This window comes from Drosophila mojavensis, unplaced genomic scaffold (assembly GCF_018153725.1).
Source record: "Drosophila mojavensis isolate 15081-1352.22 unplaced genomic scaffold, ASM1815372v1 contig_74, whole genome shotgun sequence".
Classification (NCBI taxonomy): domain Eukaryota; kingdom Metazoa; phylum Arthropoda; class Insecta; order Diptera; family Drosophilidae; genus Drosophila; species Drosophila mojavensis.
This window is the reverse complement of record NW_025318899.1, coordinates 6,355,138-6,378,549: the sequence shown is the minus strand read 5'-3', so window position 1 is coordinate 6,378,549 and position 23,412 is coordinate 6,355,138. Positions and strand designations below refer to the sequence as shown.

Below are 23,412 nucleotides of genomic sequence, written 5' to 3'. Positions count from 1 at the left end.
AAATATATAAAATAAAAAATGTAAAAAATTTATAATGTTAAATAAATATACGAAAAATTACAAACAAAAATCTTGAATTAAAAAAATAAATAAAAAATATAAAATTTTAAATATGAATATAAAATATTGAATATTAAAAATTAATTATATATTAAATATTCAATAATTCTTAAGCCTGAAACTGCATACAAATTTGATGGGTATTGTATTTTATAGGTTTTATGAGTAGGATCACTTTGATTTTACAGTTAAATGGGACTCGAACCCACTTAGTGGCCCCATCACAGCTTCGCCTTGCGTACAATGGGCGTGAATAATCGACTTGCGTGCTTAATTTCGGGACAGTGCGACAATTTATGCCAAGTCACGGCTAAAAATGCATCGAGCTAAGTTTTTTTCCTTCTTTTGCATAGGATCGTAAATTATTTTAAATGGCCGCAAAAGCGTTTTTAATGTGGCCAGCCACACTGTGGCACTTGCCCCAGACGAAGCCCCATCTACCCCAGCCACGTTCCCCAATTGCGAAATCCAAAGGCCAATTGTTATGTAAATCGGGAAAATTCACTCAGAGCCAGTCGAAATTTGCGAGCAGAGCCTCACGCAACGCTGAGCAAAAATCTCTTTATGAATAAATATTGAATAAGAAAAAAGTTTGCAGGGAGGTAGCCGATGAGCAGACTGTGTAATACCCTGTAAAAAGAAAGACAGATTTTTATCGCAGTAAGAGAACAAATGTAGATGACTTCTATCTATATGACATATAGTCTAGGAAGAATGCAATATTTTTTAATAAATTTTATATTAGGGGTATTCCTTAAGAAATTCTGTTGGCTTGTATTATTATACATATTATATTATTATTATATTATTTATACAGTAATTACAATATAATATCTCTAAACGGAACATCTCTAACGGAAACACATTAAAAATGAAACAGACTTTTACACACTAGAGAGTCACTGAAAGCAAATAAACTAATATACCCTTACACCCACTTTGCAGGGTATTTTAAAGGCAACTGTAAGATAAAAAGTGCATCAAAAAAGCCAAGTTGAATTCACTTTATATTTATCGCTTTGCGCTTTAAGGACAACAGGTGGTCACTGAATGACGACGATGATGACGTTGATGCCGGTGATGATGATGATGTTGCTGATGCTGATGATGATGATGCAACAATAAAGTGCGGCCGGCGGCAAAGCAGCCAACCATCGACCACGAGTCGTAGCCAATAATAATGGTCGCAAAATTATGGTAAAGTTCAGATGCATTGCTTCCGAAATGTATATCATTATGTGCTTGCGAAAATGATGGACTGTCGGCTGTCCAATCCCATTTACCTGATCAATGGGCTGCACTCACCTGAGTGAGCTGTGTCCAGTGATATGTGCATTATGGCCCAGCCAGGCAGTCGGACAGTCGTGGGAAAGCGACTGCGGTTGCGGTGGCTATCGCGCGCCGTGCGCGACTGTGGTTGCCCCTGTCTGCTGCGGTCGGTGGCTCAGTTCATTAAACCTATGACACGCCTCGGTCCCGAGATGACTTCATTTGTGCGTCGCCTAGAAATGTCGTATACTTGAACTCTGGCAGCGCTGGAGCGGAAGTGCGACGTCAAGGTTCAATGCACGTTTAATTAACGCATGTTTTCTATTTGTCTATTTTGGCAATGGCATTGGCAATGGCCATAGGTAAACAAAGCAAAGCGATCGAATTGTTTTTAATGAGCATTTGGCAGGTAATTCATAATATTTAAATAATCATTCAACAGCCATACACAAACATTTAGTTAGGGTTTCATTTACCAAAGGATTGTCAGTGAATGGATTAAAGCATAAGACATTAAATAAAGCCATACGAATCTAATGCATCAGTCACGCATTTCTAATTATTGATTATAGATTTATAAATGGTAATGTGATGGAATAGGTCTATGAATCATTGTATTTACATATATATAGTTTACCATTCACTCAGACGGTGTCATTGTCATTGTCATTGTAATTGTCATTGTTATTATCATTGTTTCACTATTATCATTGTCTCGTCATTATCATTGTCTTTGTAATTGTCATTGTCATCATCATTGTCATTATTATAATTATTATCATTATCATTATCATTATCATTGACATTGTCGTAATCATTATCATTATTAATGTTATTGTTATTGTCATTGTCATTATCAGTGTCATTGTCATTGTCATATAGCCTTTAATATATTAGTGATATACATTATATATTATTAATAATATCTCTTGGTTCTTTTTTATAGCCTTTTATTGAGACAAAATATACTTAGTCTTGTTCTTCTTGTTCTTCCTCTCCTTTGTCCACTTCCTCAGACTGTGGTTCTACCTCGATTACAGGCTCTGCCTTTGGCTTTGGACCCAATTTGCGTCTGTTGTAGAGCAGATCCGTGCCAAAATCACATTCAAAAATCTGATTGTCGCGCAGCTTCTCCTGGTACCAGAGCAGACGCTCGGTATTCCCGCCCAGCGATTGATCCAACAGCTTGCGCCGATGCATTCCGCGCTCGAGCAGCTCAATATAGTCAATGGACTTCAGTTCTGGGAACTTTTTCAGTTTCTTGTGTGCTTGCTCACAGATGGTCTCATAGGACTCGGCGGCGGCCATTTCGTTCTTAACACGCTCCGCTATCATCTCGCTGCGCTGCATGTCCTGCACCTCGGCGGGCAGGATGCGAGAGCGTATGGTGGCCACATCGTCCTCGACAGTCTGCAGCAGCTTGGCATAGGACTCCTTCTTGGCCGTTTCGTACATCTGGCGCTCCTTCTCCAGTGCTGTCTCACGCGCAAGCTTCTCGGGGTCCATTTGCTTGCGGGACATTAGTATGGTCATCATGCGATGCAAATTGAGCTCATCAAACTTTTTGGCCATCTTTTCGCTGTAGGTAGCTCCGCCCTTCAACTTACTGCAAGAGCAAGAGCAAGAGCCTTTACCATTGCTCTAATTCCAATTGAAATGCACTCAAACTTACGTTGGTTCCTCATCTGCGTCGGAGCCACGTTTGCGTGGATTCAACATTTCGCGCTCCTGTTTCTCCATTTCCTTGCGTTGCTCTTCCTCGGCCTCACGCTTCGCCTCGATGATGTCCTTGTTCAGCTCGTAATACTTTTGCTCCCAGGCTACTATGCTTGTCTTACGCGTGATCTGCCGCAGCACATATTTCATCAGTTTCTGGTGGGTTAAAGGAAAGCTTAGATGATTTTTGAGCGAGGGAGTTTAGTTAGACCTACGGCCAATTCATTGTCCAGTGGCACGTCGAAGCTGTGAGGCAGCTTGACCATGCGTATGCTGCTGTTGTAGTCGCCTATGCCCAGAATCTTGTTGGGTAGCAAAGGACGGTGCTCGGTGACGGCTGTGATGATGCCACCGCCCAGGACCTCGCTTAAAACGGCGTCATCGTCACGGGCTGAAGTCAAGGAAGGAATGAAGGGAATAATGAAAATTCTCTAAAAAAAAACGAATGTCCTCACTCACCCAATATATCCCAGGCCTCTAAAATGCCATCCAGGCGTGTGATATACAGGACAGCAGGACGTGTCTCACTCCATGCCACCGCAGTGAGATCACAGGGACGCTTACGCCATATTATGGGCGAATCGTGATAGTCCTCCTTCCACAGGGCGAACACGGTGCGCCCTATCGAAGCGAAGAGCTCCGGGTAGAAGGGATTCTTGCTCATGGCAACGACGGGTCCATCGTGGACCATAGCAAAATTAGCGGAGGCATTCACCTGCTCCTTGGCCCCCGCCTCGCTGTACATGCCCTGCCAGTCCACGCGCACTATGTGGCCGTAGTAGGTGGACAGGATGAGGGATTGGCGCAGCTCGGGCGGATTCTTGGCCAGAACCGAAATGGGATAGTTGTTTGGAGACTTGTTAATAACCTTCGGGGATGGCGTAAGAATTGAGAAGACCGAAGTATCGCCTATAAGACCGGTGACTGGCTCGCTGTAGGAGATGCTATAGGTGGGCTTGATGGTTTTGGTCCTGAGCGGCGATTCGTTCTGGGTGAGTTCCTTGGGCAGATTCTTGTTGCGCTGCTGGGCCTCCTTCTCCTTCTTGGAGCTCTCGCCATCCAGATTCCAGAAGCTCACCGTTCCATCAAAGGCGCAAGTGACGAAGAAATTATGATTGGCGCGCTTATCGAGGTCATTGCACACCTTGCCAAAGTTATTCAAATAGAAGTGCCTGCTCAGCCAGTAGATGCCAGTGATGGCGCCCGTGGGCGAGTGTTCCAGTGGCGAAATGGTGGCCGGTGCCACCACCACATCCTCGTTTATGTCCAACGTCCAGTTGAGATACTCACCGATCATCGTGCGGTACTTGGCCTGGGCGGGCGTCAGATACTCCTCGTCCTCCAAGTGCTCGCAGCGCCCCTGCAGATCCCAGATCACGACCTGACCATTCTGGCAGCCGCCCAGCAGGATGTCGCCATTGAAGGGGCAGAACGAGAGCTTGGTGATCTCGTACGGTGCCTCAAACTCCAGCTTGTAGTTGAGGTTGTCGGCAAAGCTCCAGAGCAGCACAGGATTCGGCTCGAGCACCTGGCGCTGCACAAAGTTCACCTGATGCGTGGCCAGCTCAATGGTGACGGGAGTGCTAAAGGCATAGGAGACGGCGACCAGGCCGGACAGCTTGGGATACCAATCACAGCTGGCCACGAAACGTTTGTCGCTCTTCGAGATGTTGGCGAAGCAGATGAACTCCTCCAGAAACGGATTGGTGTAGTGCACCACCTGTCTGTTTGTGATCAGCTGATAGTCATAGCTGATGAAAGAGAAAGATGAATGAAAATGAAAAAGAGAAAGAGGGAAATTGGAGCTACGCCCACCGATAGCAGTCGATCTGATTGAAGTCGAGTGTCTCCAGCAGCAGTTGCACATTGCTGGACATCTCTGGAATTTGTTTGGGCTTTGGCTCCGTTGTACCTGGCTTGCCGCCCTCCTCCTCCTCCACATCCGATTCGTCCAGCTCCAGATCTGAATAAGAGAGGCATTACGAAACATCCATTGAATATATTTCATCCACCCACCATTATCATCGATTTCATAGAGATACTGCGACCAGGCGTTCGAAGGAAACGTCGGATTGGTCTGCTGCTCCACGCTCTTTGTGGCCGGCGCCACCTGGACGGCCACGGGCAAGCGACGCTTGGTCACCGTCTCGTACTTGATTTCCTCCTTGGGCAGCAGCTCGACAACGCCGTCGCGCACATCGCGCGTCATGCGATAGGAGAAGGCGACGTGGCGGGGCTGCTTGATGGGGTAAACGCTCTGGATCTCCACATCGACGGGCTGCTCGCTGAAGCGCTCGACCACGATGCTCATCTCGTCCTCGGTGCCGTGGCTGACCCAGCGGCGGGGCTTCTTGCGCAGGCGTCGCTGCATGCGCCAACGCTCGAAGGCCTCCATGTTCTGGATGATGCTCATGGCGCTCTTAGTATCCTTGCTGTTCACATAGAAGATGAACGGATCGCCCTCGGGCGGCTCCTCTTCGGACTCGGTGAGTGTGGGGCAGTAGCCAATCAAAATGAAATGCTCCGGATTGAAGCCCTTGAACAGCTTGTGCAACTCGGCGGAGTTCTCCAGCTCCTCGAAGAGCGTGTCCCGCAAGTCCTTAAATTTGACCTGCTTCCATGGGAACTCCTGGGTGACATTCAACCCGACCTGGATTTTCAGCGCCTTTTGCACATGCTCGCTGCAAAATGGACGTGTAAGGACAGCAGGTGAGATGTCCAACAACCCGCTCTATTCGGAATACCTACGTGACCATCACCTTCTGGCAGGTGGGCAGTGAGAGCAGCGACCGCCACGCCTCCTGCACATTGTAGATTTTCGTCACATCGCCAATTTCCTCGTCCGAGTCGGGCTTGTCGAATCGCTTGGCATAGGGCCGTTTCCTTGGTATGCCGGAAGCATCGATAAAAGTGTCGCCTTCCCCCTCAAAATCATCCATTTTGTATTTGATTTTCGGTTTTCTATTCCTAGATCAAATACAAATTTCTGAACTATTTACTATTCGCCCTCTATTGCTAGATTGTTTATTTTGTGTCAGGCCTGAGCCTTCTGTGTGTGTCATGGCAATAATAATGGAGCATGCGCCTAGGCTAAAAATGGCGGCTGACAGTGGGGCAAATGGCATAATTATCGACATTTTCTCGTTTCGTTTTGTTGATACTGAATCTGAATCTGATCATATTATACTTTACTCTCAACTAGTTGATCCACTTAGTCCACTTAGTTCTCATTAGTACTGTAACTTTGCCCACATTTTACCCACTGTACAGCTGTGGCCACATCTATTGCTGAGCTCCACTTCAAATGAAATTCTGTTGCAACAGATATTTTCACTCATTTACATGCATGTCCAAAAACCAAAAAATATATAAAGATGCCAACTGCCAATTTTTGAGTGGGTGATTGTTGTCGATGCTCCTGTTGCAGTTGTTGATGTGTTGTTGCTGCATTTCACATCATTATCTTTGACCAAATACGGAACTATGAGCCGCAGACGACCAAGAGAGACACAGAGCGAGACAGAGAGAGAGGGAGATAGAGGCAGATGCAATGGAAGAAAAGGCAAACGCAATTGTGTGTCACTCACAGAGGCCTCAAAAAAAGCTGCGCACTGGCAGAAATATGTGTGTTTTTCTTGTGACCATGCCCCCTTCGCTGGCCCGTCCGCTGGCAGTCGGCGAGCTGGACATGATCTGTGGCATGTTCGTTGGTTCAACAAACGGCAAATGTGGAAAGCGTACGGCACAAGCTACGCAATCGAAATCGAAAGTTCTCTGATGGACAGCTGCAGTTGGATGTCAATGCACCAAGAGCAGCAGCAGCAGCACCACCACCACCACCATCACCAAATGTGGTGCTTGCAGCTGACACATATTTAATGGATGCACGTCGCTCACTTTCATTTTCAGGCGCATTCTGAGCAGCGGCCTGGGCTCAACTTTCGATTTCAGCTGAACTGAACTGAACTGCACAATTCATGCACCTGTCAGTCGATAGCTGGCACCTCGCGATTAGCCTGTGGCATGCTCGAACACACACACACACACACACAAGACCATATTTCTATATAAATCACTCGACAAATTGTTGACAAAACATTTTGTAATTTAAATAAATAAAAAAGCAACAACAACAACAACAGTAACAACGCGACAAGCTGCCGATAGTCAGCGGCCGATAGTCGCTGCGGCAGCCTGCAAACACCGAATGCAGCTCAAATCCCCAAACAAACAAAACAAAACAAAACAACACAACTTCCTCATCCGCAAACCCAAGAGCCTGTCCAGGCACAACAATGACGTCGACGTCGTCAACGTGGCCCAGGCTGATAATTTTTTTGATTGTGCCCCGCTCGAGCCGTTCGAGCTGCTCATATGCAAAGTGGGCCCGAAAGCCGAATCGCAGCGCGCCCCACAGCCACTGCGAACAATAGCCGCCTGTCTAGGCTAGCCGTAGCTACTAGCGCTATGTAGCCCAGCTGCCCCTCTCGCCCCCTGCTGCCACCCTTGCCCCAGCTAGCTGCTACCTATTGACAGTAGTCGAGCGAGCAGCAGGATTTAGTCAAAGCACTTTCACATAGCTGCACAACGAATACGTGATACGCTTCCTAAGCGAGGGCTATGCGTTGAAGGTGGTTTAAACAGGACAGCTGGAAGAGAATTTATATATACACAGAGTAGAGTAATTTACACATGTAGAGTAATTTATTTATTTACTATTTATTTTATTTTTGTAAAGTGGGTAAGAGTTTTTGCAACATATTCACAACATTCTTCTAAAAATAATAATATTTTACAAAAATATTTAAGACTTTACTACTGCAATGCTGTTAATAAAACTTAAAGATTTTACTCTGTTAATCAATATTAACTTATCTTAAAATCTACAGCTTATTATTGCATTTCATATTTATGTTGCATCATTTTATAAATTTGTAAAGTTTGTTATAGCTGTCAATACTTTTGAAAACGAATGAAGACAGAGAACATTAAAGAAGAAACCTTTAGATTTCTTAGATACAATATTTGAGCTGCATTATTTACATCTTAAATATATATATATACCAAATATTACTTATGCTAGTACTTCTAGTCATGGGATAGTTGTTTAAGATTTAGGATTCTTACTATTGTTATCGTAGTGCTCATACTGAAACAGTTTGAAACTAAAACGGAATAAACATTTAAATTAAATTAAATTCAAATTCCAATTTTAAAAATAAATAAACTTAAGCAAACCTAAAGCCTTCCAAAAAAAAGATGATTTTCTTTGAAGAACACATTTCCAAAGAAATGCCTTAGGCTCGCTCTCTTGACTTGAACAAAAACCTTGAATCTTAAACCCTTGCTTGAAAATAAGCAATCAAGCATAATTTTTTAGAAACTTCTAAAGCTGCCTATAATATATGCCTTCATATTTAAGATTCCTTCGAAATTTTGGTTGATTGGAGAACGATCTGCACCTACTTGGCGCTGATTCAGACAAGAACTGTCTGCAGTCAAGGACACAATTTGAGCAAAACATTGAATAGTTCATTAGAGGCCTCTTCTTATAATTAATGTGTGCAAATTAATCACAGAATTTGACGGATATCACAAAAAAATATACATATTATATATATATGCATTCACATATACACATATATAAACTCCCAATTATAATAAAGATAAAGAAAGATCAATCTAACATAATCAAGCCATTTGTTTATATAACTTAATTTGAAAACGCAAAATCCAGTTCACCATGAATTCCCCCAATGAATATATATATAAATAAATTGTTGTTGTAATTAATATGAAGATATCTGCAATTTTATTTGAGCTGCTCGCATGTTAAAAACCCAACAGATACAACTCTATATATAAATCTGTTAGATTACGATATGCTCCTGTCACAAACATCATATGAAATTATGGGATACTTGCGCTAAGACAACAACAGCAATAGCAATTGTTGTTGTTGTTATTGTTGTTGTTGGGGCTGGGTTCGACTCGATGGCTGAGCTGGCTGAATGCCTGGCTGAATGGTTGAGTGGGGCAGAGCCAATGGGAGTCGGAGTCGAGTGAGCGAGGAGGCAGTCGTACAACTGGCGACAAAATGTTGCATGTTTGCGGCTGTCACCAGCCGCCCGTTGCATGCCGCCTGCCACACGTTGCCCGTTGCCAGCAATATATGCAAAAAGGTGCTAAAAAGATCAGAGGCAGCGATTTATCTTCATTTGCATTTGACGTCGTTGGCTGTGTGTCAAAAAGGTGTTAAGTGCCACAGCCACAGCCACAGTCAGAGTCAGAGTCAGACTCAGAGTCACAGTTGCAGTCGGAGCTAGAGTTGCCACGTTTGACTCTGCGGCGCCGCTTTTGATGACAACCGACAGCAACGGTAGTCGAAGCGCATAATTTTCGATATTTTATAACTTGGCGGTAGCCGAAAATAAAAAAAAAAGGACAAAAGAAAAGAAAAACAAAAACAGAAATCAAAAACAAAAAATTGGCTTTAGCCTGGCACATCAATCCAATGGACCGACCGCCCAATAAGGCAAGCCGCCCCAAGCACCGTTATTAGCCGCTGCCAAATTGGCCAAATGCAGCAGCAACAACAACAACAACAACAACAACCAGAGCCAACCAGGCCAAAACAATGCCCACTTCTAGGCAGAGAGCTTAGATAGTCGCACCGATAAAAGGGACATGAAATTCAAATTTCAGCGCCAAATTTACTTTGCGACTTTTTTATCAGCGAGTGAAATTTGCTGCAATTGGCTTCCGTATTACGACGTTTTGTGAATTATGTGAGAAATTTGTTAGTGAGCTAAATGCTTTACTGATTTTCCCAATCCCGCTGACTGGGCCAACGCTGCGGCATATGCAAGGCAACCGGAGGCTGAGAGGGGGCCGTGGATTATGGCTTTTATAGCGCGGAAATTGGGCCACCCACTGTGTTCCCGAAGACCGCTACAAATGGCAATCAATTAAGATTAGGTCAGATTGCGGCACACTTATCTAAGCGAAGTTACTCAGCGTGAAAGTCTTGCAAATTGGTGTTAGTCGGTAAGTAATAATAAGAGAAGGAACAAACTTAAACTTATTGACTACTGATGAAGGAAAGTCGCAAGAATGAAAAGAAAATATGGGCGATTTGAATAATGAAAAGATAGTAAGTAAAGAAGATGGGCTTCAAGAAATTGATTCTATTGCAATTATGATGCTATTTCTAATGAAAATAATGATCAAATTAATGCATGACAATGGCAATGGCAATGACAATGACAATGACAATGACAATGACAATGACAATGACAATGACAATGACAATGACAATGACAATGACAATGACAATGATAATGACAATGACAATGACAATGACAATGACAATGACAATGACAATGACAATGACAATGACAATGACAATGACAATGACAATGACAATGACAATGACAATGACATTCACAATCACAATTACAATGATTATAATGATAAGGATTATGACAAACATATTGCTTATGGCAACGATTAGTTGCGAGCTCGATAAGCTTACTATCATCGCATACACTACAAAAATATAATCAATTTACATATTCAATATTCAATAAATGAAAATATTTGCAATGGATATTAGCCGAAGATAATTCCATATTAACCCCAACACCATTGAAGACTTTCCCCGTTTCTGTGCTCGCGTTGAAAATTTGCGTAAATCTGTTAGGGAAAATCTGTAAATTAGAATTCGCATGTGGCAAAGAGTAGCAGCCGCATCGAATCGCCGTGTGGCAATGTGTCTGGCTGTGACAATGATAATCCCTGCAAAAATATGCGCACAAATTAAGTATCCCAAGTGCGGCGATCCAAAACGGATTTGGTGGCGGTGCTTAGTGGCCGTTCGGCCCCCGTCCATTGTTGGCATATTTAAAGTTGTAAAATAGCGAAAAACACGTTTGACCGACATTCGTGACCAAAGTGCGGCTGCTGTGGCTAAAAGCTGAGACGCCGAGACTCTGAGACTCTGAGACTCTCAGACTCTGAGACCAGGATTTCAATTTCGATTTCGATTTCGCTGCGGCAACGGCGACAAATGTGCCACGTCCCACCCGTCCCAGGCAATTGACCGTGCGACTACTTTAGCAAATGAAAATGGTTAACAGAAGGCAACAGAAAAAACACCAAACACCAAATGGTAGAAGAAAAAAAATCGGATATAAAGGTTTACAAAGCCAAACATAATTTATGATGCACTTATGTGGGGCTTGGGCCCCGGCGACAGCCTGTGTGACTCATGTTCGCTGGCTTGTCGCCAGGTGTCGCTGCAGCGTTTAAGCAAAAGTGAAAATGAAAACGAAAACGAAAACGAAAACAAAAACGAATACGAAATTGAAAATGAAAATCAAGAAAATGTCCACACGGTCCACACACATAGCTGGCCCTAAATTGTGGCGCATTTTGATATTTATGATGGTCTTGCATTTTAGCTTTTAATCACATGTGAACGCGACCACGAGTCGAGTCCCTGGGTGCACTGACCTCAACCTCAACCTACGTACGTAGTGCAGTGCAGTGCAGCGGCTACTGTATTGCGGTGAAAATCCCAGAAAAACCTAACTATGTTAAACAGCGAAATCTGACTTGGGCTCGAGCTTGAGCTGGGGCTGGAGCTCCGCTAGAGCTCAGGCGCTGGCACTGTGGCGCATGACTCCCGACGACAGCGGCATCAAGATAAAGCCGCATGACATACGGCGACAAGAAGCTACCAGAGCTTGCGCCAACGCCAAGCCACGAGCAGGAGCTCAAGCAGCAGCTGGGCAGGAGGCGGGGTAGCTGTAGCTGTAGCCGAAGCTGGAGGAGCCCAGCAGCAGTCAGCGTCAGCGTCATCGTCATCGTCATCACCATTTGGCCACAGCGATCGCCCCAAACATTTTGTGAGCCCAAATTTGGTCAAACGTGCAAAATTGTAGCCGCACGCTGTCAAATCTTTTGGCATAGAAAGCGAAATTCAGCTTTGTGGCCAAGTCAATGGAGCTTTGGCCAGCTGCCAGGGCGGTGCGGTAGAGACGCGGCGAGGTTAACCTTCTCCTGTCTTCACTGCTGCCTGCTGTTACTCGTCGCCGCTGAGGTAATCTTTGTGGCAGCCAGACAAACGGCCAAGTGGCAGCAAAAACGAGAATCGCATAGAATTATGATACTGAAATCGAAAGTGCTTGAAATACCCTGTAGAGTGGAGAGCATGGGGTGTTTCTAGTATGGAAAGGTTTATATTATATTCTCAAGTTTAGATTTAAGTTTTCATTATCTATTCCTATTTGTCTTGCTCTCTCTCTCTCTTCTCTCTATAACTCACTCATACTCTCACTCTCTCTCTCTCTCTCAAATTCGCTTATTAACACTGCCGCTTCCTCTCTCTCTCTCTCTCTTTCTCACTCTTTCCGTCTCTTGCCCACACCATCCATCAAATAACCATTGGCTTTCCAATTCATTTGTTGAAAATGCGAACAATAAATATTTTCAATTAAGTTTTTTATGTTTACGAGCACATAGACATGAGTTAAAATATTATCGGACAAAGGCGTTGCACCCAAATCCCCACAAGTTCATAAAAAGCTAATTTGATTGTAAATGCTGTACAATAACATTAATGTGATCCATTAGCAATTAAAGTCCCTAACTTCAGATCGACTAGCATATATAATATTTTATAGCTGTTGCTGCTGCTGTTGTTGTTGTTGTTGTTGCTGTCATTTGTCGCATGACGTCATGCCGGCGATTCGTGTTGCATACAGCTGTGGCAATGTGGCAATGTGGCAATGCTGGCATTAGCGCCAGCCCACGCGGCGTATGTGTAATCAATCAACATGGCCAACGGATCGACAGAGGCCAAGGCAGAAGCCACAGGGCGTTGCAAATTGTTGTTGCTGCTGTTGTTGTTGTTGTTGTTGTTGTTGCTGCTGTTGATAGTTGCTTGCCACAGTGTCAGGGGCAGAGGCCGCAGTTGCCACTTGTTGCTGTATGGTGTGTGGCATTCGAGGGCGTAATTACATTTTTATTGCCAGCCGAGGCAGGTGCGGTTGCTGCCGCCTGCCACAAGCTGCATGCTGCATGCTGCATGCTGCATCTTGCCATGAAAAGGCTCCCATGAAAAGAAAACACAAATTAATGTCAGATTTCCGTAAAGAGCGAAAACTCGCATTGATTGCCAGCCGGCGGCCAGTTTAATGATTAATTTTCCCAGCCAATTGAGCCGAGCGCAATGTAAATGACAATCAACTAAAATTTATGTAGAGCCAGCCCCTGCCGCCAGTAGTGGGCCGAGAATGTTGCACACACAAATCGAATCGCATTGAATCGAATCGAATTCGAATTTTTTTGCTTGATTTTGTATTTACAATTTAATGTGGCACTCGCATGAAAATGAATCGGCAATTGGGGCGATAAACATCGGCATGGCACGACTCCCAGAGCCCAGAATCGATCTTGGCCAGGCCCAAGCACAGTGTTGGCCAACAGCGAATCAAGCGAAACTAAACCAAACCAGCCAGGCACACTCGAGACATTTAGCTGGGTGTGTACAAGAATCAACAGCAGCAGCAGCACCTACAACAACAACAACAACAATGCGAAAAAGGTCAACGGGCTGCAATCAAAATAACTCAAAATAACTCAATTTTCGGGAGCAATTAAAACGCTGGCGCTGATCTGCCCCGAGCCGATAAAAGCCCACACATCGTTTGGCGGCAACATGTAACATTTGTCTTTGACGCCAAGCCAGAAAAAAACCAAGTAAAATACACAAAAATGCAAGCAAAAAGATATATCGATGAGGTAAATAATCAACACAGAGCTTGAGAGCTATGGCTGGACGAATTTTAGATACCCTAACTGGCATTTGGAAGCAGAGCAGCACAGCTCTATAACTGTTTAACTGTAGCTTAGTTAAACAAGATTTTAATAAATGATTTTTAGTATAGAATATGTTAAAATAATCACAGATAAATCACTTTGGCTTGATCTATTACAGGTAGTTAAACAGACCTTAAGAAATGATATTCAGTAGAGAATAATGCTTAATCTGTTTGAGGGTTGGCAATGGTTTAGGAATGAATCACAGCTACTCGAATCTCAATTTCTGTTATCTGAACAGCATTCTGTTAACTATGCTATGTTAACTGTTCGCTGTTATGGAAGTACATTAATCTTTGAATCCTATAATTGTTTACTATAAAATATACTTTATTAATGTCTTATAATCGCTTATAAGATGATTTCTTCTTATCATTCTATCTATTAGTCAATTGATTGCTAATTACTAGAGAGATAATTCTATATGATATAAGACTAAACTCTTATATATAGAAGCTTATACTTATTATCTTTGTTATCTTAAGAGAATCTAGAATCTTGAACTCCACTTGTCTTTTTATATGCCGTAAGTGGAATCATCTGGACGAATTTTATGACTTGAAATAGCAATAATTAACATTTTAATAAAGCAGCTCCAACTTGAGCTTACTCGATTGCATTTAACTAAGGATTTTTATGTCCATATAAACCTATACAAATGGACTATAATATGCTGCTATGATATAGCTCTCTTCAGCTATTATTATACACATGCCTCATGTTAGGGTATGTGCATGTAATTAGCAGTCAATAATCAAAAATTACGTATACGCATACGTGAATTTTTGGCCCGGCAGTCGAAGCAATTAATATGCTCATCGATTTTGTCTGGCCACGCAATGAATGGCCTCTGTACGTTCGGCGGAGGCAGCCAAAGGAGAGAGAGATGAAGACAGATAGATGACGCGAGAGGAAGAGAGGGAGTGAGGAAGCGAGAGAGTTGGAAGGGGAAGTATGCAGTGTGCAGCTTCACCCGCAACGAAAGTTTTAGCGAATTCTTGGCTCGTTTTTGAGTGAAATGAAAAGTGAAATTACTTATTATTAATGAAATTAATATATAAGCATGTTTGGGTGCGTGTACTCGTATGTGTGACAGCAACACGTACATATGTTAAATCATAAAAAAACGCAACGATAAATAAAGAGAGGCCCCAGCTCCGGGCCGGGCTCGGGCTCGGTCTCTGTCTCGGTCTCTGTCTCGGGGCCAGGCCACGGCGAGTCGCGTCGAGCCATTCCATGGAACACGTTTCGCAGGCAGCATCACAGATAAAAATGCTTTGGCTTTGGCCCCGCCATTAAAAAGTTCACTTTCGTTTGTGTCCAAAATACATACATATGTATATGTGTATGTTTATATGTGGCATGCTGCATGCTGCATGTGGATTGGGCATGTTGATGTCGTTTTGTTGGCTATGCATCTGCTCAGTACTCTCCATTTATATGATAATGAACACGTAAAAATTGCGCAAAACCAGTCGCCAATCGAACCCAAAAAACGTTGCAAATTGTTGCGGATGCTCCAGCAACAGCAGCAACAGTCGCAGCAGCAGCAACAGTCGCAGCAACAGCAGCAGCTGTCCCACTGCCTGATAGCCTGTCCCAATTCGAATCTGTGCGGCAGTGAACCCAATTTAAGGTTTATTTTCATTGTATCTGGACATCTCTCAGCCAGTTGACAAAGTGACTGCACATGAAGGTCGCCCTGTCAGCCAAAATGTGTTATGATGAAACATGATATTGTAAGATTAACGCATTCAACTGCATGCGAGCTGCGATGACTTCCATAGATAAAGCTCGAACTAATTAGTCAGCGAGAAACCGAAACATATGCGCAGATGCAGCAGACATCAGACATCGGACATGCGACATATTACATATTGTATGTCGCATACTATGACATATAAGCTGTTATGCAAGCTCAACTGTTTTTCTAGTTTCTGGGAATATCTACAGCAAAACCTTTGGATTAATTACATTTGTTTACGAACCTGACATAAAATGCAATTTAAGATGCTCAAAGCTGTAAGATAAATGGGCGAGAATGGGGTGTATTATGAAAGCCATTTTGATGGGTGTGAGGTTTTTCACAAGTTGTTTATATAATTTAATAGGAAATAATCGAAATCATGTGAAAATAATATTGAAAATAAATACACTGCAAAAGTAGCAGATGCTGGTTTCATTTAACTTTGCTTGAAAAATGGCAAAAATCTGGCATTTCTCAACAATATTTCCCTGTTACGACACATTATATTGGATAGCTAGGGGCTTGAGCAGTTTGAAGGCAGTATTCGACTACTATAGAGAAATTTAGGCAGTGTTGGATTATTGGGAAATGATCTATATATGATCTATAATATAGAATGATCTATATATGATCTATAATATAGAAATAAGTATCTAACATATCAGCTATATTGTTGACAACATAGTTCCATCATCTTTAAGAATGACTCAGATTACTTCTTGAATCTTCTCCGTTCACATCTTCATTATTTACGAGAAGTTATCTTATTGAAGATTAATAGGATCAGTTGACAAATAAAAGAAAGCTTTACAGACCATTTATATGACAATTTAATTATAAATATATATATATATATATATATCTAAAGATTAATAAGTTCGATAAGCGTTGTTCCATCTCTAGAATGCTTTAAAAGACCTTTGAGCTGAAGACATCTAAAAATGTCTATATATACATATCACTAAATAATCGAAGAATACTTTTATCTTTGAGAAAACCTTATGAGCAAATGAGCTTCCCATTAACATCGCTAGTAGCCCGATCAGCCTTAACTAAAGGTAATAATTATTAAACCATTAAACCAGCAGCCAATTTGCCTGGCCAGACTTCACGACAAACTCAAAGTCTCTATCAACATTTTTTACAACGTCATTAAATTAAGTCTTCCATTAGCTCTGGCTACTAAAATAAAATAATTTGATATCCTGTCTTTCACTTACTGTGCTGTTGGTGACGCCCCCTCCCTGCCGCCCTGGCCTCGCAGGATCTGTCCAATTGTCGTCGTAATCAAGCGAAATTGGTGTGTAAACAAATTTGTGTGCGTCTAAAAGAAAAAAAAGGTAACGCATCGAGCCTGTAAATATCGGGGCAATTACACAACTTAATTTGGATTAATGGCCAGGCATAAATTGCACCCTATAAAAGCGAAATAAATGCCACGATTTGTCTGCCGGGCAGCGGGAAAATGCGTTGCGAAAATTTATGTAATTTTCAATTTCCTTGTGGCCTTTTTAATTAAAACATAAATATTTATATGGAATATTTCACATAGCGATGTGCGCGCCAAGCACTCGAAATTAATTCGCCAAATAAATAATAAAATCATTTACAATATAATTGCGGCGCCGACGCTGGCAAACACTTTCACCTTCGCCACGACTCGCTCGCTCGCTCGCTCGATCTCTGGCTGGGTGGGTGGAACGGTGTGGGGCAGGTGGTGCAGTTGCTGCAGTTGCTGCAGTTGCAGTTGGTTCAGTTTGGAGGCTGGGTCGCCGTTTGTTGCCGTTGTTATTTATGCTTTGTGGGTGTTCAACATGCAGCATTTTAAAGTCTTTACCACAGATTTTTTATTGTTGCAACAACAACACACACATACACACACACACGTACATACACATATTTATATTTTGATCAGTAAAAAAATTTTATGACATGCGAGTGTCTGCAATTAGCCAGGTAAAAATCAAAAGCCAAAGAAAAACCACATTTAATATAATTTCAAATTGTTGGGTCCCTCTCTCTCTCTCTTTCACTGTCTTTTCTCTTAACGTGTCAATTGATAAGCCAAACACACACACACACACTCGCACACCCAATCAGCAACGCCCAGCAAACATTTATTGCATAACTCAGCGAGTGTTTGATCCATCGTCACATAGAATCTCAAATATTTTCACCTGCCCATTTGACAGTTGGCGATAAATCGCTGTTGGCAATCAATAAATGTTTGATTAGCCCAAAGCACATACATAAAACATGACCAAGATGATCATAATGGTTACGATTATGAGCCCAGCACACAATTGCCAGCTGCTGCTGCTGATGCTGATTGCCCAAAATAAACCTAAACAGTTCGGCACAGTGGGGCCGAATAGAGGAGAAAAATTGGTAATCTATTCAATAGATATTTATTTACTTTTTAGAAATTATAATTAATGGAAAATAAAATACTGACAACTGTTAAGATATTTGTATGAAGGTATATGTTGAAGCCTGCCTAAACTGACCAAAAAATAAAAAATAAAATAAAAATAAATAAATAAAAAATAAAAACATATAAAAAGAATTTTTTTTAAGAAAATAAATAGAAAATATAGTTGAATAAATAAATCTCTATATTTATAACTACATATATTTATATTTATAACTACACTTATGAAACATTTTATAAAAATATATAACAACATGTAAGGTATAAAATATTGTACATAAAACTAAAGTTATTAAATCCTGAAGAAATCTCTAAAAAATTTGTTTAAAAATCCTGGAATAAAAAAGAATGGAAAAATTAGTTTAAAAATTCTGTCAACAATCCTGAATTATATATTCATTCTCAATAGTTTGAGAGTCAGTGTACTATGGCTAAGGCTAAGTTGTCTTTCTGTCTGTCTGTCTGGTTAACAGCGGCTTAACTGGCTGGGGCATAACTCATAAGCGTGCTGCAAGCAGCAGGCATTTGTTAAGTGGCACAAAATGCCAATGAACTCTGCCATGCGGCACCAATTGCCAATTGTTGTTGTTGCTGTTGCTGCTGCTGCTGCTGTGTGGGTTAGAAGCAACGTGTTGCACAGTAAAACGGAAGCGACCTCGAGTGCCATCCAAGTTGGGCGATAATTTGCGAGCACTTGACATGCATATCAGAACAGTACAAGAGGAGCAGGAGGCAGAGGAGCAGGAGGCAGAGCAGGAGGAGGCCGTAACAGTCAGCTTCACAGTCAGCAGTAACAACAAAGAGGCTGCAAGGCCATCGCTGTGCCCAGGCATGTTGCAGTTGCGCGCTTTTTGGGCTTTGCTGTGCATGCTTGAAGCGCGTTAAACGATGATTTAATGCCAATAAATAAGTGTAAACGTTCATTACAGATAATTAATGTATCTGCGCCATGAGTTCAACGGGGTCTCGAACCGTAGCTGCCCCAGACTTCAGACTTCAGACTCCAGACTCCAGGCTGCAGCACAACAACAACAACAAAAGTGAAACTTCAATTAGACGCTTAACAACATTATGGCGTGGACGATTAAGACTTAAATTACGAGCATGGTTCATGCAGACGATTTGACATTTCACCTGTAAGCTGAAACGAAACAAGAGGAAGGTGAGTTGGGCAGGGAGAGAGGGGGGTAGCCTGAGCCGGTAGAGTGCAGCGCTCTACCTGCCATTGATCGCTTTATCAGTCTCACACAGCAAATTTCCATTGAGCTCGCCCTGACAATGTCGCCCAATTCGTCTTGCTGTTTTCATGCCTGCCGGCCTGGAAATTGTGTGGCTCGATTTTCGGTTTCAGTTTTCAATTTAAAATGTAAATCAAGTGTGAAAAGCGCCAAAAAGAAACGAGCCAAAAAATAAAACGCTTGTGCAGCGAAAGTGTTGCAATCGCAATTTGCTTGTTGCAAGTTTTTGACACATTTTTCCTCTCGGGCTGTGTATTGATTTATTTTGATTGTTAATCAATTTGGCGCGCCTGCTCCTGCTGCGGCTGCTGCTGCTGCTGGTGCTCCTGCTGCTGCTGCATTTGTTGTTTCCCTCTCAGCTCTGGTAATAGTTCAATGAAATTATAAATCAGTCGCTGCGAGTCGAGGGCGTCTGAGCCAAGAATGCAGGTGACACACTTTTCGCTTGGCTCATTTGTCAGGCGAGCGCAGGGACAATGCAAAAAGGTTGTGCCACAATTTGCGCATGCGCACGCAAATTATGCGCCATAAATCATGCAGCAGACGCGCTGCAACGGGCGGTGGCAAGTAGGTGTAGCCGCAACTGTCGCCTGCTGCTGATTGCCAGCTCGCAGATAAACTTACACACACACACACACACAGACAGACAGACACACACACTCACAGCATGTAAAGAAAGTGAATATGCATGTTTATATGCACACATATGTACATGTGCACCACGATTATGTTCGATCGCGTGCCTCGGCAATTGGCTGCAACTGTTGATGCCACGTGTTGCATGTGTTAGTTTGACATTTGTCTGCCTGACCCTGACCCACAAAAGTCAGCCAGCCAAATTGCAATTGCAATTGCAACTGCAGCTTGCCAGCTTGCCAGCTTGACACCGCCTGTTGCAAGTCCAATTTGATGCGATCGGCCAATTGAAAAGGAAAATAAGAAATGAGAAAAGTCAGCGTTAGCGCAAGACGTCAATCACTTTGCCACCGACTGCAGACTGCACAAAGCGTCAAGCGCGGCATGCAAAAAACACGGTAGGTGAAGCAGAAGGGGCAGAAGTAGTGCAAGAGCTGGAAGCAACAGCAGAACCTCTGCCCCAGACCCCCCAAGGTTAAAGTGGCGCAAACACAGCCAAACGGTGGCCAAGTGGAATGAAGTCAAATGAAGCGCAGGCATCACTCCACATTCCGCCAACAGCCCGAGGCTAGAGCTGGACATGGCCATCTCTGGGTAGCCCAATTTCTATGTGGAACTAGTGTCTGTCGGGCGGTTTGCGAACTAGTTTAAAATTCTTACCTAGCATAAGAATATAAGAACAAGCAGTTTATTTATTTTATTTTATTTTATAAAGTTAGATATAATTAAAAATTAAGATCTAACTTAATTTTAACAGCACTGGCTACTATGGCCTTCGGCTCTAACTTATAAGCAGTTTATATAAACTTCGATTGAACTACTACAAATGAGATTGTACAATCAATTTTATCGTTCATGAACAACAACAAACTAGATCATGAGAGCTAGATTTGGAACTAGAGCCGGTTCAAAGAAATGTTAAGCTAGATGAAAATTCTTCCACTGATTGTCAATTTATATTTGTATGCAGGTTTAAAGAGTTCTTATGTATTTATGTTTTGATATTTGTAAAATAAATATGTAGGCTTAACCAAAACTAGTTCCGAACGACTAATGCTTGTGAACGACCTGAAATTCGAAGGCCTTAAGCCAAGATCCATTTCAGAATATTATGTGGCTCTGCTCATATCAAAGACATAGCTTTTTCTCTATACAGAATCAATTTGAAAGAGCAAAATAAAATTTCTAGAAAAAACTAGTTCGAAAGTAACTGTACAATGTCTTCACTGGACACAACCACAAGAATATCCCAACAAACTAGCTCATAGCTACTTCAATTCAACTAATTCATCAATTCACGACAAGCCTTTGAGACTCTTCAGAGATATTACTACAATCCGTGACTCTAGCATCTATACATTGACAGCATATGAACTAGTTTAAATATAGTTCACTTAAAGTTCAACGACAAAACTAGAACAATCTGATGCTTCAACTTAAACTAGTTCACATTACAGTTCAGACTCAAGTTGAACTTGCTCCAAATGCATCCAGCGATGATGCCCGATTCTTAACCTGCCATAGCTGAGGCCAACACTCGATCCACTTACATATGGCACTCACGATCCGTCACGCGGCCTTCTCTAGAGCTCGCGGGCACAGCACAGCCTCCCAATCACATCGGCACTCGTTGCTTTGTTCTTTTGAAACGCCAAGCCCGAAACGTCACTCCAAAAAGACTAAAGAAAGAAAGAACCGGGCAAGCGCACACACTCTTAACTTATTTATTTTTTCTTCTTCTTATATTCTCATCATCTATATATGTATAAATATTTTTTAGTTTTTTAAGGTTTTTTTTTAAGTTTTTTGAGTAGCCGTCTCATGAAGAGCGCCGTTGCCTTTTTGACAGCCGCCTGGCATGTTCATTTTTATGGCCATCAGCGTGGTCTAAACTGCCACTCTCCCACTCCCCCACTCCCCCTCTCTAACCATCTATCTCTTTCGCTCTTGCCTTTGTAGTGCATTCTTAGAAGCTGCTGCTCCTCCATAGAGCTCTACCTATGCGCTGATTTGTTCTAAGACTTGCGGTATTTTTTGAGATTCAGCTTCAGCTTCGTCTTCTTTTTCTTCTTCTTCTATAGGGCGTATGTTTTTTTGAGTTTTGATTACAAATTGAATTTTATACGTTCGCCTTCGCACTGCATTGATTTATGATATTTTATTCTACCCGCTCAGCTACAGTTCGTTTTTTTTTTTTCTTTTAATTAAGTCCGAGTCCAAGTGTTAGCCAGCAGCATTTGATTTATGCTCTGCTCAGACTCACCCACCCTACCTCTCCCTCTATCACATTTAAAAAAAAAAAAAATATATATATATATAATTAAAGTTGAAAGTAAAGAAACTCTGGCGATCGGTGCTTGGTTAGAAACGTCGCGCCAAGCTTTCCCTTGAGTTTGTCTTGATCTTGTCTTTGGGCCTTGGACATTGCGTGCGATTGCATTACGAGTGAAATTTTCTGCCTTTTCTCGCTTGGCGATCTTGAGGCATCGATAACCTTTTTGCTTAGGTTTTTTTTTTTTTTATTTTTTTTTTTTTTTGGCCATCTAAAACTGACATCATCAGAGCGCAAGCAGTTCGCAATTTAATGCCGTGCCATGAAGTATCTTTTGAATACCCTGGCAACCAAAGGAAAATGGGTATTGGGGGTATGATCGATTTGGTTCAAGAGTATGTACTATGACGGAGGAGGTGGGGAGCATTTTATAAAGTAGATTCTGAAGTGGAGAAACCTCTAAGTGAAGATAGTCCTGTCTCCACGTCCGTACTTATGTAAGCCTAGATTCAAGAATCCGTTATAGACTTGGCTCTTTTGACAGTCTCTCTGCGCCAAAGATCAAGTTTGATCTAGACATAATTAATTACCTTTTAATATACCCGAAAATCAATTAGAATCGAAAGAATACGATCTTCAACTTGAGTTACCCAATATCCAAAAAATACTAAAAACACCGTTAAGCTCTATACAAATATACTTCACTACAATCCCCAACCATCTCCTCAATTTAGCAAATATTGGAAATACCTAATTGCCAAAGTATATGTCAGCACTTAGATATGTATGTTCTAGTCGAATATTCCCGATTACAGCACTCGTGCTTGATTTTCCTTTAGCTTTGGTTTCTGATTACATAAATTTGGCGCCTGGCCGCGAATCAAAGAAGCAGAGGGGATCGGCCTGAGAGGGGGGCGCAGCGAGAGCTCCACATTTGCATCTGCGAAGCGCGGTCGAATGTGTGTCAGGCATTGGGGCGCGGCATATGTAATTACAATAACTGCAACTTGCAACTTGCCAACTTGCAACTTGCATCAATGCAAATAACGCAGAATGTGTGTGTTTGATGCAGCCGAGCGGGAAGCGGGGGCTGAAGAGCGAAGAGATCGAGAAGGAGAGAAACCTGTCGCTTTTAATTAAAGGCCGCCCGACTCTAAGT

At 42.3% G+C, this 23,412-nt stretch overlaps 1 protein-coding gene across 1 annotated transcript; it reads right to left on the bottom strand.

Moving 5' to 3' along the window:
- Positions 1–2,262: 2,262 nt before the first annotated feature.
- On the bottom strand, positions 2,263–6,107 carry LOC6581586 (dynein axonemal intermediate chain 3). Its single transcript, XM_002007277.4, has 7 exons — positions 5,794–6,107; positions 5,062–5,726; positions 4,861–5,008; positions 3,505–4,796; positions 3,261–3,436; positions 3,002–3,201; positions 2,263–2,935 (listed from the first exon to the last, which is right to left on the bottom strand). Exons 1-7 carry the CDS (start codon positions 5,982–5,984, stop codon positions 2,299–2,301), a joined length of 3,309 nt encoding a protein of 1,102 aa, XP_002007313.2. The 5' UTR covers positions 5,985–6,107; the 3' UTR covers positions 2,263–2,298.
- Positions 6,108–23,412: the final 17,305 nt, after the last annotated feature.

Coding starts and splice junctions, on each gene's coding strand:
- LOC6581586 (XM_002007277.4), bottom strand. CDS start 5,984: ATGGATGATTTTGAGGGGGAAGGCGACACTTTTATCGATGCTTCCGGC. Junction 4,797..4,860: donor AATCAGATCGACTGCTATCG/GTGGGCGTAGCT, acceptor CTCTTTCATCAG/CTATGACTATCAGCTGATCA. Junction 2,936..3,001: donor GACGCAGATGAGGAACCAAC/GTAAGTTTGAGT, acceptor TTGCTCTTGCAG/TAAGTTGAAGGGCGGAGCTA.